General features: G+C 44.5%; 1 protein-coding gene across 2 annotated transcripts; it reads right to left on the reverse strand.

Annotated features, from left to right (window-relative positions):
• Positions 1-4,897: 4,897 nt before the first annotated feature.
• HSPA13 (heat shock protein family A (Hsp70) member 13) lies at positions 4,898-13,627 on the reverse strand. Of its 2 annotated transcripts, none has more exons than XM_076352093.1 (5): positions 13,575-13,627; positions 11,973-12,313; positions 10,811-11,024; positions 10,016-10,183; positions 4,898-8,457 (listed from the first exon to the last, which is right to left on the reverse strand). In XM_076352093.1, the coding sequence occupies exons 1-5, from the start codon at positions 13,597-13,599 to the stop codon at positions 7,796-7,798; spliced, it is 1,410 nt and encodes a 469-aa protein (XP_076208208.1). In that variant the 5' UTR covers positions 13,600-13,627; the 3' UTR covers positions 4,898-7,795. The 2 variants fall into 2 exon arrangements, with proteins under 2 accessions (XP_076208208.1, XP_076208218.1); XM_076352103.1 differs by lacking the exon at positions 13,575-13,627 and adding an exon at positions 13,276-13,384.
• Between the last annotated feature and the right edge of the window lie 5,752 nt (positions 13,628-19,379).

Here is a 19,379-nt window from a genome sequence, read left to right on the forward strand (position 1 = left end):
AGAAAACTAATGAATGAATTCTTAATGAAGATGAGAACTCCTTACTCCAGTAAACACTCGAGGGATATGTGGCATTCCTGATGTTTTGAGTAGCTTGCTTACTCAAAAGCTCCTCACAACACTGCTGTTTACTACAACTACAATCTGTATATATTGATCAGGTTTCTTAAAATAACTTTCTGATTTTATACAAATCACTTATTTTGATCATAATGGTGCTGGAACAACATAATGAAGCAGTAATTTTCATGGCCTGTTTTAACTGTTGCACTAGTAAAGACAGATTGAAAAATAAATCTTGCTGTTCACACACTGGTTTTAATTAAAAAATAGTACTTAATGAAGTTGCTCTCACGTTATGCCCTTTTAGTTAATACATCCTTATTATGATTGCAAATTCATTAAAACCTGTCCTGGTTTCGGCAGGGATAGAGTTAATTTCCTTTCTAGTAGCTGGTACAGTGTTTTGGATTTAGGATGAGAACAAAGTTGATAACGCACCGATGTTTTAGTTGTTGCTAAGCAGTGCTTACACTAGCCAAGGACTTTTTAGTTTTCCATGCTCTACTGACCGAGAAGGCTGGAGGTGCACAAGAAGCTGGGAGGGGGCACAGCCAAACTGGCCAAAGGGACGTTCCATACCATGTGACGTCACGCTCAGTACATACACTGGGGAAAGCTGGCCGGGGGGGCCGCTGCTCGGGGACTGGCTGGGCATCGGTCGGCGGGTGGTGAGCAATTGCACTGTGCATCACTTGCTTTGTGTATTGTTATTATTATCATATTATTATTATCATTTTATTTCAATTATTAAACTGTTTTTATCTCAACCCACGAGTTTTTCTAATTTGTGCTCTTCCAATTCTCTCCCCCATCCCACCGGGTGGGGGGAGTGAGCGAGCGGCTGCGTGGTGCTTAGTTGCCGACTGAAATTAAACCACGACAAAACCCCAAACTGCTTATTGTGTGGACATACAGGCAGATGTCACTTGGTGCTGATTTTTAGGACATGCATATTTGCATCTATACTTAGGTAATTCTTGAGGCCATAAACTTGCCACATTAAGTTAATTTTCCTTTTGACCTTGTGATTTCCGAACAAATGAAAAATGGTTTCAAATGACTGAAAACCATTTCTTATGTAGCTAATTGAGCATTACAAAATCACATTGTGAAAGAATCCCAGAAAAATGGGAGTCAGGTGCGGCTATCTCTTTCTTTGCTAGTAGATTTTTAATGCAAACCTCAATACTAATTACAGCAGCAGGACAGGTTATGTACATTTACTGAAAGTGTCAGTTAACCATGCCTTGTCAGCTAACCATGCCTATGCTTCTGTAGGCCACATAAATACTCGTTTTCATTTTTATTACAGTTCCTAAAACTCTTCAAATTCAATACCAACTCAATCTTCAAAAACTAAGAGAAGATGCCCATGAACTGCTTTGAAAATAATAAAGTACATTAATAAAGTTTCAGTCTACAGCCCTGTTATATTACTTTAATATTGACACCTGGTTAATATCAAGTAGGATCTTAATTTCTTGCCCGATAGCAAGCAAACCATATTTGCTGTTTTAGAAAGGTGGTGAGAAGTGATGGAGGCTCTCTGAAGAGAGTGCCTCCAAGATGTGATTCTACTACAGTGAAGGTGAATGATTTCTCTATCCTTTCCTGAAGGTAAAAAAGAAAGCCTGTCTTCCTACATTACAAACAGAGTACTATCTAGTTTAATTGGCTACAAAACACAACTAAATATACTATCAATCACTTGCACAAAACTATTAGAAGCATATAATGATTTTAGACTAGGAACAACCCTGCCCAAGTAACTATTATCTTCTGAAAGTCCTGGAGAGGCTGGTGTGACAGAACGTTTCTCAGGAGAGAGAACAGCTTCCTGCTTTTCATCTCTGTTTTCCCCTTCTCTCCCCCCCGAGTGAGGCCAACAGTACCTTCCCAACAGAGCAGAACCTTCTCGTACCAACATTTAACTTCCCTGCAACATTCAAAGTGCCACAGGCAGGCTCTTCTGGGACTCCGCTTCCCCCAACCTTGTCCCCATCCCTTGCCCACCTTCGTGCTCCCCTCCAAACCCACCCTTACCTGCAAGCATCGCAGGAGGAACTGGAAAGGACTGAAGCGAGTGCCATTCCTAAACTGATTAATGAGTTTTAGGTGTAAGGCTAGGGGAGGTAGACTTCAGTACCTCAGAGACCAACCCCTTTTGCAAGGTCCAGAGAAAATAATCTGAGGACTGGCATCAGTGCACGGTAATTTTTACTTTTATTTGTGGGGAGGCGGGGTTTCTGTGCTTACTGGTGGGCTGACATAGCTTCAGACTACCTTCAGACCACAGCTGGGAAAAGCTGCAGACTGAATAATTGAGAAGTCTGAGAGAAAAGAAAATGGTGGACTAGCGTCAGCAAAAGCCAAATAGCCATCCCTCCTCTTTCAGCCATCTGTAGTCCTCACATACAGCTATACTTTGAAAAAGGAGGTGCAGTGGAGGCAGAAGCAGCATGATATGCTCCTGCTATGTTTTCATGCACCAATAGCTTGCCGAAGTAAATCATCTAACAGGCTTAGGGTAAGGCAGGAAAAGGCAATGTTGCAGTAAGAATTTCACCCAGGGTCTGCAACCTCTACTCTCCTCACACACCTGATGTGAAAGAGACTCACTGTAAGAAACAAAGAGGGACCCCTTGGCTGCCTCAAGTCCAGTATTAATTCAGCCTTTGCAGTACCCAACCCACCAAACACAATGTCGCCAGCTAACTCCCTTGCCAGCGCAGACAAAGCCATGTCATAGCCCTGCAGGCCGGCTCAGCACATACCTCACCTCTCCTGCACTTTCTCGTCCAAACAGCAACTCTCCTATGCCTCCAGGGCATTTGGGGATCAGGCCTGGGTTTAACCCGGCAGGCAGCTAAACACCACGCAGCCCTTCGCTCACTCCCGCACCCCCACAGTGGGATGGGGGAGAGTCGGAAAAAAAAGTAAAATTCGTGGGTTGAGATAAAGACAGTTTAATAGGACAGAAAAGAAAGGGGTAATAATAATAATAATGATAAAAGAATACACAAAATAAGTGACGCACAATGCAATTGCTCACCACCACCGACCGATGCCCAGCCAGTCCCCAAGCAGCGGTCACCCCTCCCCCAGCCAACCCCCCCTACTTTATATACTGAGCATGACATATGGTATGGAATGTCCCTGTGGCCAGTTTGGGTCAGCTGTCCTGGCTGTGCCCCCTCCCAGCTTCTCGCTGGCAGGGCATGAGAAGCTGAAAAGTCCTTGACTAGTGCAAGCACTGCTTAGCAACAACTAAAACATCAGTGTGTTATCAACATTACTCTCATCCTAAATCCAAAACATAGCACCGTACCAGCTACTAGTAAGAAAATAACTGCATCCCAGCTGAAACCAGGACAAGGCCCCACCTCATCCTATGGGGCTACTCATGGGCACCCACCACCTATGAAAGGCTCTGCCCCATATGGGCCGCTAACTGCTGAGACTTCTGAGAAGGTGCTAGGCTGAGGATAAGGCAAGTGTGGAAAAACCCAGCTTGGGGCTGTTCGCAAAGGGCCTTCTGACTCCGCAGGTTACCGTCACTCGGTTGGAGATAAGATGGGGGACTCAACTGTTCATCCCTTTGAGGGGCTCCTTTTCCAGCTAGGTTGCTTGGGTTAGGGAAAGGAAGGATGGGACAGCCAGGGTATCAGGGCAGAGTCTAAAGTGAGGATGAGGCTCAGAAGGGCACCATGATGTTTTTCCTATTCACGGGGAGAAGCACGGAGTAAAACCTGCTCATGCTCTGCTTTGACTTCCTTCCCCACAGCATTCAAAAATCCCACAGGCAGTATCTTCTCAGGCACCGCTTCCTTCAGCCCTGGTTCTAGCCTTTGCTCTACACTTTCCTGACAGTATCACAGGAGAAACTGGAAAGAAGGTGAGGGGAAACCCTCTTTTCCCTCACAGGAACGTACACACTTCTGCCTTTTGCCAGCCACAGTTGATTGCTGTCTGTTGGGGGAAGGTTGGACTAGGCTTAGGGTATCGTCACAGCTTTTGCACTGGGGAGGCAGAGAGGCTTGCAAATGCTCTGTAGCATTTTCTCTGGCTATGTTTCTGGGCAGTAGTCATCCATGAAAATTCTGGATTGGGTTTAAACTGCAGGCTAAAAGATTCATTTATGAAATGCCATCATCGTTCAGGCACTCCAGGCCTTACATTTCCCAGCCTGAATCCCAAGGTGACATACATGTAGAAACCCTATCACAGCTGGAAATACCCAAGGACAATTTGGAACCTACTGGGGCAAGCTTCCCTACCTGCAACTTTTCAAACACCGCATTTGCTCATATTCTGCATGAACCTGTCTCCAACCTTCACTCTGCATATGCCAAGAGCCATTCCCCACGTCCATCCTGCAGCTGTTGACCAACACGAGGAAGGGCCTGTTCCTGCCCCACGTCCTGTGATCCAGCAGGCAGGGCACAAGGGGCATAAGCGTTGGAGGGGTGGGAACTGCTCCTACTCCCAACAGGAGCAAGGAGCTGACGCCCTTTGACCATGGTTTCCCTCCCTGTTAGTGCTTCCTCTAGTCATTCCTTGTTTTCCCTTGTACCAACCTGCACTTTTCTTTGCTGTTCCACTCTTCCACCCCAAACTGCAGCTTAAGGAGAAAGGGTTTTTTTTCCCCTCCCACCCCAGTTCCTAACACTCCTCTCTGCCACTTCCCAGAGAAGATCTGTCACTCCAGGGTATAGCAAGCCCTTGGCAAGTTGAGGGATTGCAACCTCATCCTCTAACCTCCAAAGGAATTCAAGGAAGACAGGGAAATAGTGCTGTTACAGTATTTCCCTGAGAAATTGAAACGAGACATGGCCAAGGTACAGAAATTGCTTTTATTAAAAACATTCTAAAAGGTTATTTATAAAATGCATTTCATCATCTGCATTTGGAAACAATTCACGAACATACAGTTGGTGAGGCATCTTACACTTTCAGAATTTCACCTCACAGAACAAGCTTTAGCTCTATAACTTCGTTACGCACCTAACACCACAGGCAACCACACTCAGATTTCAAGAATTGTTTGTAGAAAGATTTCAGCCTTAAAATAGCAATTTGTTTAAAGAGAGACTTTTGGTAAGCAGTACATGTGCATATGTGGAAACATCCACTTGGTAGAGTGGACTCATCTTTAAAATTCAATGGTTTGTGCCAAAATACAATACTAAAATCAACACACACAAAATAAATAACTTGATTGCAGAATTCACAAAACAGTTATTTAATAAATAAGGATGCATTGTGAGATATCCAATGTACAGTAACTTCTCTACTAAAAAAAAAAATCTGTATAGAAATCTGAATAAATACCCTTTTGTGATTTTTTTTTTTTTAAAAAAAAGTAAACAACAACTCATCCTTCCTTTACAATTCCCAGATTCACACTGAAGGAGATTTAACTCCTCCAGAGTGAAGGAGTACGCAAAAGAAAAAAGTACTTCATTTATTTGCATTGAGAGTTTTAACAGTTTAAAGTTATTCCCACACTCCTACCTAACTTGGCCCAAAATTGCAAAAAGCTTTTAACAGTTTAACTTCACTGCGATGTGGTTCTATTTTTAGAGAGGTCTGCTCATTTTACACAGTGCATTAAAAAAACCGAAGACTAAAGTCCTACTGTAACTCCGGTAGACTTTGAGATGAGTTTACAGCAGGGCAGAAGGAAAGGCCACAATGACCCCAAGGACACCGGAGTATATGGTGAACTAAATACATACATTTATACCTGCAAAGCAAAGGCCCCAAATAGCAACCGCATACGAGAACTGTACTGTATGTTGGCATTCATCCATGATTTCACTGAAGGGGCACTTCTTTCAACGCAGGAGTTACCGCAGGACTTGCCACTCACTCGTCGTAGCTGTGCAACATTTTCTTTTGAACACATTATATCACGTGTTACTGGAAGTTTCATACAGACTTAGAGACAGGGCCGCTTTCAAAGAGGTACAAAGGAAAAAATCCTCAAATAAAAAAAATCACTTTGGTTTTCGACCCGGGGAAATTAAACAGATGTTAGCAGTATTTTGGGAATCCTCTGTGAAGTTAAACAATGCTGATGGAACGGTTGTGTGCAACTATGATTCAATTTAAGAGGATTTTAAATTGGATTACTTCAAAGATATGTTTAGACAATAGCTATGCAAACAGCTGAATCAGCACAACTGATTTACAGCAGCGCCATAAATCAGGCCTACCGCCAGGAGAATAATAAGCCTATTTTAATATAGTCATAGGTTAAACAATAAATCTAAGCCCCACGCTTTATCTTGGCAAGCTTAATACAAACAAAATTATTCTGGAGCATACAAGAAAATGCTTAGAACCACCTGTTACTAGAGCTTACCTGATTAAGACTGGGTTGATGGACGTTGAAGCCAGTCTTAGCTGAATTACAGTGTTTTCACTGTAGAAAGTTCTACACAGATAAAAATTGAACTGGCCTTTAAGTATTCATTTAACTCTCCAAAGAGAGCAGAACGGTCACCAATTTTTTTTTTTCGCATCACTAATTTTTTTTCTCCTCATGCATTTGCTAGATAGCTGGGTAGCAATCTATTTGCCTAAAATAAAGTCCTAAGAAGCGCTACCTCAAATCCTGAGTTACAGACACTGCTTCCTTCCCTAAAGAACAGCTACAATTTCCGATCTATGTTCAGTTTAGAGTGGGGATATGACAGAACTTAAACCAGAGATACGAGCTAAAAAGTACAAAATAGTTGGGTGATTTTTCATTTATTACTAGGACTACAGGAACTAGACTTCATCCAGGCAGTTCCTTCTGTCCCACACTTTCTCCCTGCAAACGCCTGGGGTACTTAAAGGGAAAGACGTCGCACCCTTGTAGTTGCGCGACAATGAAATTCGTGTTGGTCAAATTCAAGGGAAGATATACAGGTGCGGCTTTAAGATACATAAAGTTACTGCAGTTTTCAAATAGGGCGGGGGAAGGTATAAATAGTTGGCGCTATGCCCTTGTTCTCCGTGGAGAACATCAGTGGTATGACAGCAGCACCTGTACGTTAACTGCCAAAACCAGATCAGGAAGTAAGCCCTCGGAGACACACTAAGTAACTCTACATCAGCAAGAGCTAAGTTTCTTAATAGGGTTCGGCTGAAACACGAGACCGTTTGCCATACAGCCTCAGTAACACCATTATGCTGTTATGAACAGCAGAAGAATCAAGTGAATGCATGTCTCATTCAAGCTGCAACGTGCCTTTTAGAAAGGTGCTTAAATGCTCAAATGACTCAATTTAATAAATAAATTTAAGCTAAACACCGCTAGTGCTGTGTGCGTTAACACTGCTTCACATTCTTTCAAAGTAAATATACAGGACCTGGGAATACCTACAGTACCATACCACATTACCTCTAACCTTTGGTCACGCTCCCTTTATATTTTAAACGAACACCTCTTCAGGATTTGCTAATAAAATTTAGCAAGAAAATGTGAGTGTGTCATCACTAGCATTTTCATCCAATATCCAATCTATGAGCAAATACAGGACACTTCAGAACTTCAAAAACCACTCGTATCTTTAAAGCAACATCTAGCTTTAACACAGTTAGGCATCCAGCAACACTTCAGTGGAACAGAGAAAAAATGAATATAATATGGCTAAGGTTAGGCTCTGCTGCCAGTCAGATAAGTACGCACCATCAGAGTACACTTTTGGAGAGATGGAATGCAATGGGGAAGAGTTTATATTCAGTTGAAATTAGTCTTCCGTAAATGCTTATTAGGAATTTCTATAGCGCTGACTTGGAGAGGCCAGGACCCACCAACAATTCCTGCTTGGATAGCTACGCCCGTTACAACTGCTAGATCAGGATCTACAGAGGTGTTAGGTTCCTTTCCAAAGAAATCCTGAATAACTTTGCGTATTTGAGGAATCCGGGTGGAGCCTCCAACTAACACAATTTCATCCACTTCTGCTTTGTGTAGGTGGCCTTCCTTCAACACCTGTTCAATGGGCACAAGAATCTTCTCAAAAAGGTCCTCATTTAACATCTCAAATAGCTTCCTAGAGATTTCGGTTTCAAACACAACCTTGACAAGGTTGTTCTCTACTTTTGAAGAGTCTTCAAGATTTTTCAGATCTTTTGCTTTTTGTGAAGGCTTGCCTTTTAGCACAGTGTTTGTTTGTACCTCGCTTTCTTTTGTAAGCTTCCTTTCTGGCATAGTCAACGACACCCTTAGTGTAGCTGCCTCACGAACAGTCAAATTTAATTTAACTGCTTCCACAGCCTGTCTGAGGCGATGTATTTCTTCTTTTCTTGTTGGCAGAGAACCATACATTTGATGGAGCTGATCATATAAATACAGCATCAACCTCTGATTAAAATCCTGTCCTCCAAGTTTGTTGTTACCTGAAACGTCAGAATAGAAGGCATCAGGCACATCACCTTCAAAGCTTCAGAAAGCAGCGCCCATCTTCTCTTTTACTGGGAGATGGCTCTCAAGGGCCAGAACAATGATACTAGGACCATAAGCATAGAGCAAGAGATCACAGAGCTGGGAAAACAGACATAATTGTCGTCCACCGAACAACGCATGATGAATAGTAATTTCCAGATTTTTATTTAGCAACTATTTTAGAATTTATCCCCCTCCATGTTTTTCCCCCTGGAACCGCTCTGCTACACTGTAACAGAAAGCAGCAGTGGCTGTTAACTCAGAGGTATTCTCTACAGAAGAAAATACGTAAGGATTAATTTCTAGCTGGAACCCTGTAACTGAAGTGCAATCTCTCACAGCAAATTGTTTTTCCAGTTAAAATTCTCAGTTTCAAATTTCTCTGCCCAGAATGGATTTTTCTCTTAGCACTTCCACAGTACAGCTTTATAGGGATTGTTGTTTTAACGCTTTGAAGTTATTCAATGTCTTTATACACCCACACGAAAAATTACATGCTACTGAAGTGTATGTATATACCCTGCCGAAAGCGGAAGAAAGTGATAAAATGCAAGCAGTGAACTCAAGCTGTATTAACAGGTATAGCTTATATTAGCCTTCGGGGGGGGGGGGGGAAGGGGAGTATTACATATAACCAATTTCTTCTGAAAGATTCTTCTTGCACCATGTTTCCAAAACCATTCAAACAATTGGTCACACTTTCCATTCAACAGAGTTGAAAAATGGCCTGCAGATTTTCATCTGCGTTGAACAATACTCTCAAGAAGTTTCCACTGTTTTGTTTTAACTGAAAACAGGAATTCACTTAGTAGACCTCCATCTAACTAAACCAGAATGAAGCTGCTGAATATTTCTTGCTGTTCCACTCTTACTGGACTAAGCAGCAGCTCACATCAAAACTTGTTCGTTCAAGGCAACTCAGACAGCTAGCACTGCATCTCAGACCTGTCTGAATCCAGGTCATCTGAAAAGCAGTTGTGTATTCCCCTACAGTTTTACGAAACAATGCTGCCAGAACTCTTTGCCAAGTGATGAATCACTTTGGCATATACATACCACAAAACTTACTTCTGGGTTAACAGCATAACACAGGGTGGGTTAACCCCGCCCAACTGAGCTGGAGCCAAACACAAGGCGAGGCTGCTCTAAAGCACTGGTCAACGATTTGGCAAGTATTTCCAGCTTGGACAAAGAAATAGAAAGTTTTGTAAATCTTTCCAGCCCACAAAAGTCCAGTCAAAGTAATTGTAATACGCACCAGCACTTTTACTGGCAGGCACAAAAGTTAACAGCCATGGATAAAATGAAACCACAACTTACTCCTTTGAGTCAGCCAAAACCTGTGAATTTACCTTAATTATTGAAACCAGTCACAAACTTCATTTTGCATGAAAGGCAGCTGAGAACACTATGTGAAGAGGCTGGTATGTTTTAAAAAGCCCCGCTAATGGTGACTTTAGGTGCACCTTTCCCTTCTCCCCCACTCTTGAGAAAGTAAAGCATTTTTCTCACCTGCCATGGCTCGTGTGAGGAACATCCCTCCCTGCTTGTTCAACAGAGACACATCCAAAGTCCCTCCACCCAAATCCACTACCAGAACATTAAACACATCAGCTTTGTGGAGTCCATAAGCCATAGCTGCAGCTGTGGGTTCATTGATTACTCGCAAAATTTCTAGCCCTACAAAGAGAAAAGATACCAAGAACAGTCAGGTACATTTCAGAAAACTGCAGTTCTCGCATCAAAATGACATTTACCATTAGGTTTCTTTTTTTTTTTTTTTTTTTAAAACCAAACTTACCTTAAGTGAAAGGCCAGATCTAAAGGAAATAGTTTTCTAAGCAATAATACCCAGTGAACTCTTCTTATTTAAGCCTAAAGTAATACTACTTCAGTGTCAGGGTGAAGTCATGAACCATTCTTTGCCCAAACATGTTTCTTCCAGAGAAACCTTGCTAAGGAGATTTATTTCACATGCTCTATTTCTGTTTAAGTTATTGTCCAAGGGTGCTCTGTATAGTCTCTCTATTTGGAGATTACCAAAAAGACTATTTTCCCTGAAGTAAAACTTACTATTTCTAGCTATCTATGTCTGCATTAGTCAGCTGCAGCTGTTGGTACCCAAGAGTTCTCTGCTGTTCCTCACAATTGGTAATGGTCTGAAGTAAAAAAAAAAAATCCATTCTAAGGTTCTCTATCACTGATTCACTGTTTCCATAGCCCCCCCAAAGACTTCACTGTTAGTGACATAGACCTAAAGATAATTTTAAGGCTTCACAGAAAAACGATGGAATAAAGAGACATCACCTGCAAGGTTAGCTGCCTTAATGGTAGAATTCCGTTGCCTTTCATCAAACTCTGCTGGCACAGAGATGACCGCCTTCGAAATGGGCATGCCAAGATAGCCTTCTGCCATTCTCTTCAATTTCAGTAGCAGCTGAGAGCCAATATGCTCTGGAGTGATGCGAAAAGTTTCATTAGTTGCCACAGAAAATTCAGCTGATCCGTTGTTGTTGAAAATCTAGGAGGAAAAAGTAACACAACCCACAGGTGAGAAGTCTTTTTCTTATGCTCTCCCACCTTGCTCCCGCCAAATGTTTTATTCACATATAGTCTGTTTATTCTGGAAAAATATGAATGTGCTTTTGCCACTTCCTGAATCACTTTTATTCCTTGACTATGACTATTATGCAAAACATGCAACTTAAGGGGTCGGAGTATATCCAAAGTAGTGACACCCACTGTGCCCAGGTAAGACACATTAAAAAAAAGTTAAGACCTAGCAACTGCGTAATCAACTTCAACACCACGTTCAAAGCTAAAAGTAATGCTTTTTAATCATTAGGTTTACCCTACTCATAAAGCTTCCCACAGGTTCTTCTTTCTGAAAGGAAAGAAACAGGTTGGTACTGGAACAGCTTCTCTTAACAAATAAGGAATTCAAAGACTGTTTGCAATACCCAAAAACTTGTCTCTTTTCAGCAAATACTGCACCATGCTAAACTAATGCAACACTTTTTTAAAAAAGCAGCTTTCAAGATCTGCTGCTGGTTAAATAAGCACTAGAAAAGTGCTAGGGAAAAAAAAAAATGCAGTGGGACAGAGAAGACGACTTTTACACTTGACTTTTTTTTTTTTTTAATCTCAGGGAAAAAGCAAAGTTTCAGCAAAGCACAGCTAGAATTTCAAGTTGAAATTTATACTTTAAGAGAAGAGGCTGGAAGGTTACCCAGAAACACATTTCACAGTAGAGGACAGGGTTCTCTGGAAAAATCACTATCAGCTCTCACGCAGCAGTACGCGACTTCCACAACCGCTTCCTCCTCCCCCCTCTGGATACCTCTTATGGTTTTCAGGCATATCAGGTTTAGCCAAATGACTCAAGGTCAGACAAGTTGGTCACCTACTACATGTTTCAAGCGTCCTACGGCTTACTGCTTGGAGAGGACTGAAGAAGATGGCTACTTACCTTAAAAGGATACCTGCTACTTTCACTTTTCAGTTCTTCTGAAGTGAAGATTTTCCCAATGAATCTTTTTGCATCATATATGGTGTTCTGAGGATTTGAATCAGCCAGTTCTAGGCCATCATATCCTACATACACGTCTCTGTCTGTGAACGAGACTATACTTGGTATGCTGTTGCGCCCATTTTCATCTGCAATAACCTTCACCTGCCCTGTTCCAGGAAGAAAGACACCAACAGAGCAATAAGTCGTGCCAAGGTCGATCCCAATTACTTTTGGTGTAGGCATCGGTAAATATTGCTGTGCTAGATAGCCAGCTAACAAGAGAGCCAGGATAGCCGAACCTGAAATACAGATTTTTAAAAAACAACATTAGAGTATCTACTGCTGCAAACTCAGAATTCAATGCAAATTACACAGCTTTATACATTACATCTCATGCAGTTTTATTTCACGCTCTGAAGCCTGTTAAGCTACCTAGTTAGCTAGGTAGTTAGTTTAGAAATTTAGTTAGGTAGTTAGTTTTAGAAATTAGTTTCCAATTTCTTCAAAGGTCACCAGCAAGTTCAGGTCTTTTAATTCAACAAAATCTGGTTAGAAGAGTCAAAAATCTTAGGCATCAAATACTAAACTGGTTAAAAAAAAGCCCAAGAGGTACAGCAAAGCAAAAAATATCACCACCCTGTAATAATTCTTTTCCTCTCTGCAAGGTACTTCAAAAAAAATATAGGTTAATTAGTATTTTTGGGGGAATTGCCCATGTATGACCCCAAAGGGACATCTAGTTAATGAGGCTGCACAAAGTCACAGTGAAATGAAAGACTCCCAATTCAAACATCTCCTCTGACTTCACTGGAAGTCTAAAAATAAGGAGATGCAAAACCATGCTAACTCCTCCTATTTCAGTCATAACTCCCATAGAGCATCTTCCCACACCTCTGAATCTTTTCTCTGCCTTGAAATCAAGGGGTAGACTAGTTTAAGGGCAGAATAGTGGGTTGGTTTTTTTTTTTTAGTTTTACATATGATCAACAGGCAGAGCAAGAAACCCAAAAACGTAATATAAAGCAATGCCTCAGAAGAGAAAAAAAAAAAGCACCAACAAACAAAATCTCAAGAAGAAATCTAAATAGCTTAAATTACAAAGATCGGATAAGCTCTTTTCCCCAGCGGGGAAGGGCGGTCACAGCCGTCCGTCAAACAGACTAGTGAGAAAGAAGAGGTTTACTTTCGGCCGCGAACCTCCCAAGGCATTTCTTAGCAATACGCCACCGAGCACGTCGGCTTTGCAAACAGAGGAACACACCGAGCACGCCACAGGAAGCCATGCCATCCTGAGAAGCCAGTCCGGGGTGATAACGCCGGCAGAAAGGCTGCGAGAGCCCCAGCAAAACCACACAGTCACGGTCAGCGCCCACCGCCTGAGGCGGGGTGACGAGACGCGCCTGGGCCCTGCCAAGCGGAGGCCGCCACGGGCGGGGCGGGGGCTCCCCAGCGCTCCGCCGGCCCCACCACCGCCGCCCGCCCCCCGAGCACCGTCCCCTCATCAGCCCGAGGGGCGCACCGGGCCCCCGGGCCCGGGCCCGGGCCCCCACCCGCGCTCACCCAGCACCGCCATCTGCCCGGCCATCGCCGCCCGCCGGCTCCGGCAGCGCCCGCCAACGCCGACTGCTGACGGCTCCTTCCGGGCCGCGCCGCGCGGCACGCCGGGACTGGTGGTACGCGCCTCCCGCCCGCCCCGGCGGCGCGCGTCTGCTGCAGGGGGCGACAAAACCACAACTCCCAGGAGGCACAGGGGCGCGGCTATTTCCGGCGGACGCCAGCCAGTGGGCTGAGAGCAGAGTCATTCGGCCGCAGGGGAGGGGAGGGGAGGGGAGGGGAGGGGAGGGGAGGGGAGGGGAGGAACAGGTAGCGAGGGAAGACGCGCGTCACCCCTCCCGGCGCGCGCGCAAATCAGGGCCGGCCGGGTCGCGGTGCCTGCTGGGAGCGGTAGTTCGGTTGGTGGCGGCGCGGCGGCCGTGGCCGCTATGGCTGCCATGGCTGCGGGGGGCGCGCTGGGCGCCGTGGCGGCGGCTCGGTGTCCGGGGCGGTAACGACGCCCAGCTTCCCGCCCGTCCCGAGCGTCCTCCTCCCCCGGGGGCACGGGCAGGCGGCACGCCGCGGTGCCGGGCAGGGACGTGGCGCGGGGGCCCGGCCCCCGTAGCCGCCGCTGGCGTCGCCGCCTTCCGAGCACCCGCCTGCCGGCGTGAGGCGTTAGAGACCGTAAATCCGGCAGTGCCAAATCAGCACACCTTAAGACTATTAGGCCTGTAAAAAGAATTATAACTATTGTTATTATTATTGTTATTATTATTATTACTATTATTATTACTACTACGTTATTACTGGCATTCGCCTTCCACAGCCTTCCGCTAAGGCGAGGTGGGCAGCTGCCCTGTCGGCCCCGGGGCAGAAACCAAGAGCGAAGCGATGGGTCCGGCTGTGGCACAACGGGGTGCTCCTGCGGCCGCAGCTTTTTGGCAAAGCGCTGGGCGCTGTGGTGAAGCGGCCTCCGCCGCGGACGAGGGAAGCCCCTGCTCGGGGGCCCGAGGTTTACTGCCGGTGCCTGTCCCGGCGGCAGGCCGAGGCCGACCGGGACCTGGGAAGGGGTTTTGATCCAGCACGTTCAGCTGAAGCAGCGTACTCGTGTTTCACCTTCTCTCTCGTGCTGTCGCCGGAGGGAGCACCAGGGTCTCCTGCGCTGAGGTTACGCTTTCCCTTTTACAAACATTTCATCTCCTCTCGCTGAAGTGCTCTGATGCATTTTTGCAACTTAACAGCGTTCTTGGCATGTAATGGTTCAACGGTGAGGCAGCCGTGGCAGCTTTTACCTCTTCATGTCAATGGTGAGGGGAGGTTTCCTTCTCGCCCATCTGACATTTAGGCAAGTAAGGAGAATTCTGCGGGTGAAACCTGCCCCTCAAACGCATCCTGGAGGAGCAGAAGTAGTAATTAATCCAAGAAATACAACGTGAAGTACGATGTGGGTTTGCTTCTTGTCTGCTGTCCCTCTGCTAAGCTCTGCTCTCCTTATAAGGAGTAGCGGATTTTCAGGTTCTTGCAGATCAGGTTTCCGTTTCAGGCAGAAATTAATTGTGAGAATCTGGTGTTTCCTTAATGCACTTTAAGTCAGATGTTTTTTTAATAGAAAATATTCATAAATGAATAGCTAGTAACAAATAGCATAGTGGAAGAAAAGTTTGGCTAAGTTCTGTTGCAGTTACCATCTCTAGCACCTCTGTTTCTCCTAAGTGATGGAAAGACACATATACCAAAAGTAATTCCCAGGAGCTTACTTCTTATAAGCTGCTTCTTTATGCAAAAAGCAGCACCACTTTAACTTAATGGTAAAAAATGTATGCATCCTCCACTTACTGTTAACATAGTGATGTGGTTTATTCTCTGCATGAGAAGGTGGAAACTCCTTGGTAAGGGAAGAGAAGGTTAAGCCATTCAGCCTTCTTAACGGCTCATGATCTGACTGCTTTCTAATTATGTATCTAACTAATTTCTTTTCCATACATCAGAGTTCAACACTTTAATCATGTTTCTTGAAGTGGCACCATTGTAACTGTGGTAATTCTTAAGACTGTGGTAATTCTTAAGTTATTTAAGTGAGGGAAAACTTGTAATCATTGTTTACAGTATTTCTTCACTTGTGTAACTCAAGCGCAGGCACGTTGTATTTTATGCAACTGTCAGTGGCTGGTGAGCAGAAAAAAAAAGTGAAAACAGGGCATGCAATTAAACTGGGTTTTGTTCACAATTTTGATATTTGATAGCAACCAGATGCTTTAATACATACGGAGCATCTGAAATGTTGCACTGCAGAATACAGATATGTAGGGACGTTTTTTAAAAATACTGATCCAAAACCTCATTTCAGAGTTTTCATCCTTTTCTAAAGCATAGGCCAGGCTTTGCTTTTCATCCTGGAGGTTAAAACTCTGAAAGACATTGGGATCACTTGATCACCTGCTGAAGGACAGAATTCAGATGCCCTTTCCTATATAGCTTCCATTCTATTTCTTCAAAACAAAGCTGCTTAATGAATTTGGCGCATCAGTCAAGGCCTCCCCACCTGACTCGTGACTCCCTGGAGGCCTGGCTGTTCCCTGCAGAGTTTACACAGCACAGGCCACCTGCCTGGGAGTCAAATCAAGGAGAGCATCTCAGCAGGCTTTCTGCCCTGCAGCAAAGGTATATCATGCCAGAAACTCCTTCAGAAGCCACCTTCCTCCCTGTAGCTGTTTTTGGCTTTTGTGTAGTTTGAAGGCTGGATCTACCCTACGTACTCTGTAGTCCCTTGAAGGCGACATTTGATCTTCAGCACCCATGCTCAGATGAAGTCCAGAAGTGCCTAATTTTTTTCATCATCTTCTCCATGACCTGTCAGGACCCGCTCATGGATACTCCTGGACTCTGCACAGAGACGCCTGACTTCTCTTGCCTCTGCAAAATTGGCAGAACTAGTCCTAGTGAGCTTGCCCTTGTTTTTTGGGGCATTACCAGTGTCTTCTGGATCATCTTCTTTTACCTACCCTCACAGAGCTCTCGTCCAGGAGGGTGAGACCTGTTTCCATTTTCTTCCTTTAACTGAGGGAGTGCTACACCCGGGAGCGGGTAGTTCAGGAGCAGAAGGGAACATTCAGTGTTTCTGGAGAAAATTGCTTGATTTTGCACAGAATAATTAAATATTCATTGGTCAATAGAGGGAGAGGCTTGTTTGGCTGGGAGGGGAAAGCTATGGGTAGCCTCTGCCCCATAGACTGCCTCGTGGGGAATACATAAACGTGATTAGGGGCAGACACTGGAAGGCAGGGCTTTTTTTCCTGAAACAACGTGTTTTAGCCACTTCCCTGTAATGGCAGGCATGGCCCGTACTGCCGTGTTTAACATCCTCACCTGAGAGTGGGTGATGCAAGGTCAGACTCGCACAACTCCTTTTAAAAAGCCCATCACTGTGATAAATCTTCACTGGATGTAGCTGAATTAGGGTAAGCGAGGTGGTGTGGTGACATGGGCTACTAGGACTGAACAGCTTCTGGTATCTGCTGGTTTGGATACCTGGGCTGTGTTCTCTGTGCAGCATCAACTGGCCCTTGGCGACCACCCACCAGGCCCTCAACACTCGCCTGCCACTGACTTGAGTGGAAGGTGGGCGTGCAGCTAACTCCCTCCGAGGGTCTGGGCCAAGTGCTTGTTTATCCTTATTAGTGCATCTGTTCACTCTGGCAGTAAGCTGTTTATAACATTTCAAAAGGTTTTCGGGGATTAATTTCCTTCAAGGGGCTGTAGTTTTCCCCTGGTGCTTTGATAGGTGGAGGTAAACATGTTTTTGTCTGCAAGTAGCTTGAGGGAGACAGTTGTTCTTACAATGTAAGAGCAGAGGCTGGTTGTAAAACGGTCTCCCATCAGATGTGAACTGGTGTCTGCAGGAAAAAACCTGCTACACTGGGGAGTATCGCTCAAACCATAGACCTGTGATGTGCTAAACACAGTTCAAGCATTCGGTGTGCATGAAATCAAATACAGCTCATTTTAATTTGTAGGATGCTTTGCATCAGCTGTATCCCCGCACTTGGAGAAAAGGGAATTGAGTTTGCAAAGCATCCTCTTTTCTGCCGTCGTACAAAACAGGGCTTCCTCTTTCTAGGGTTTACTCGGTGAGTGCTTTCCGCACTGTCTTAGTAATTTTCAAGCCAGTTTCAGAAACCAGGACACAGGAGGCCAGGGTATAGTCAAAACATGGTTTGATCCCAGCAACCCAGTATGATCAAACTGTTTTCCCACTGCGAAGGAGGAAGGGGGAGAGGGATTTGGATCCATTTCTTAGGTGGAGAGTGTAGTCAACGTCTCTGTGAGAAGGGAGGCAATTTATTTAGATGCTAAAATCTGAATCTCATTTTCAGTTTTTAACATAGGTAAAAGTAGGTTCTTAGCCTTAGTGCAATCACATCGTCAAAATTACAGAGAACTTCACTGGCAGTTCCTTTCCCTAATTAAAATTGATATTAAAAAATATTCCCTAATCCCATTGATCTTCTCCTGCTGTATATGGTTGGGAAAGGGAAGGATTTCACCAGTGCCCAGTCTTCCTCTGACAGACAGTTCAATGTCAGGCAGCTGGAAGAGAAGTATAACCTTCAATTTAGATGCAAAAGTTTCCATTTAAATTCCAGCGTATAGCTTAAAGATTTCTGGCTCCCGTTGAGTGGCTGACTGGCCATTGCCAGGCAGGTGTGCGCTGAATTCTTCATTCGCCAGAAACCCGCTCCCCAGCCGAAGGCAGCAGGAGCAGCTTGGGGCTGCTCGGAGGATTCGTAGCCCCAGAGAGCTGAACCACGAGGTGTGAGACGAGTGTGAGAAGCTTCCAGCAGATGTCTCTGCCATGCAGGGTTGCTTCCCCGGACCGCTTTCGGTGTTTGACAGATACCTGCAGATTCATATAAAGCGTATTAACCTTTTGCAATCGTTATCCAAATTCTTGTAAAGGCATAAGTCATGAAAATGGTGCCTCATTTTTCATTAGAGTTTATTTAATTGCCTTAACATACCCATTTCACTGGACCCTCATGAAATCATTTTGAGGTTAACAATGAAATGACTATTTCCCCTTTCATGAATACAGTTGCAGTGATAACAGTATAACGTAACCCAGTAGATGTCCAGGAAAAACAGTCTGGAAGAGAAATGAGATTTTCACAGGTCTCTCTCCCACTTCTCTACTTGAATTTCAGTTGGTCTGCATACTGATACAGCTTGCTGTCGTGTGAAAAAAAAACCCCAAAACAGAGACCTTTTATTGAAGAGACAAAGCAGGTTTGGCACTTTCTGGTCTGGTAACTGAGAGTTTCTCTTCCTGCTTCACCAAAGTGCCATTTTGGGTAGGTGTTGCAAGGCCAACAGCTGAACAGCAGCTGTGAGATTGGCTGAATTCTCCCCAGCCACCGGCAGCCTGGGTTAGTGGGGCTGAATCATGTCTTGACTTGGATTTGTGCCGATGTCTTCATTCACCTTCTGTTCAGCTTGGGTGTCCTGTGTGGAAGCAGGGAGAATGATACCGGAGTAACTCCGGGGATGACAGGAAAACTGATTGCTTGTACGACCGTTTGGTGACAACAAGGTGCTGCAAAGTGCAACCTAGAGCACAAGGAGGAGGATATGGCTGGGAGTCTCATCGTCTGTGTGAATCATCATGTGATAATGATAATGAACAAGAGTCCCAGCAGTCTCCCAGGAGGCCTTTTTCTCATTCACGTTGTTGCTGTGTATATGAAATCCATACAGATGTCAGTCAGGCTTGTCAATTTTGTCTGTTATAAATGACAACAAAAGCATAAACAGAGGAATGCACTCAAATATATCTGC

The sequence above is a fragment of the Aptenodytes patagonicus genome, chromosome 1, assembly GCF_965638725.1.
Source record: "Aptenodytes patagonicus chromosome 1, bAptPat1.pri.cur, whole genome shotgun sequence".
NCBI classification, from domain to species: Eukaryota; Metazoa; Chordata; class Aves; order Sphenisciformes; family Spheniscidae; genus Aptenodytes; species Aptenodytes patagonicus.

Excerpts from the sequence above, each read along its gene's own strand:
- HSPA13 (XM_076352093.1), bottom strand. The coding sequence starts at position 13,599 with ATGGCCGGGCAGATGGCGGTGCTGG. Across the intron at positions 12,314-13,574 it reads CGGGCAGATGGCGGTGCTGG|GTTCGGCTATCCTGGCTCTC; the intron begins GTGAGCGCGGGT and ends TCTGTATTTCAG. Across the intron at positions 8,458-10,015 it reads CCTCACACGAGCCATGGCAG|GTAACAACAAACTTGGAGGA; the intron begins GTGAGAAAAATG and ends CTGACGTTTCAG.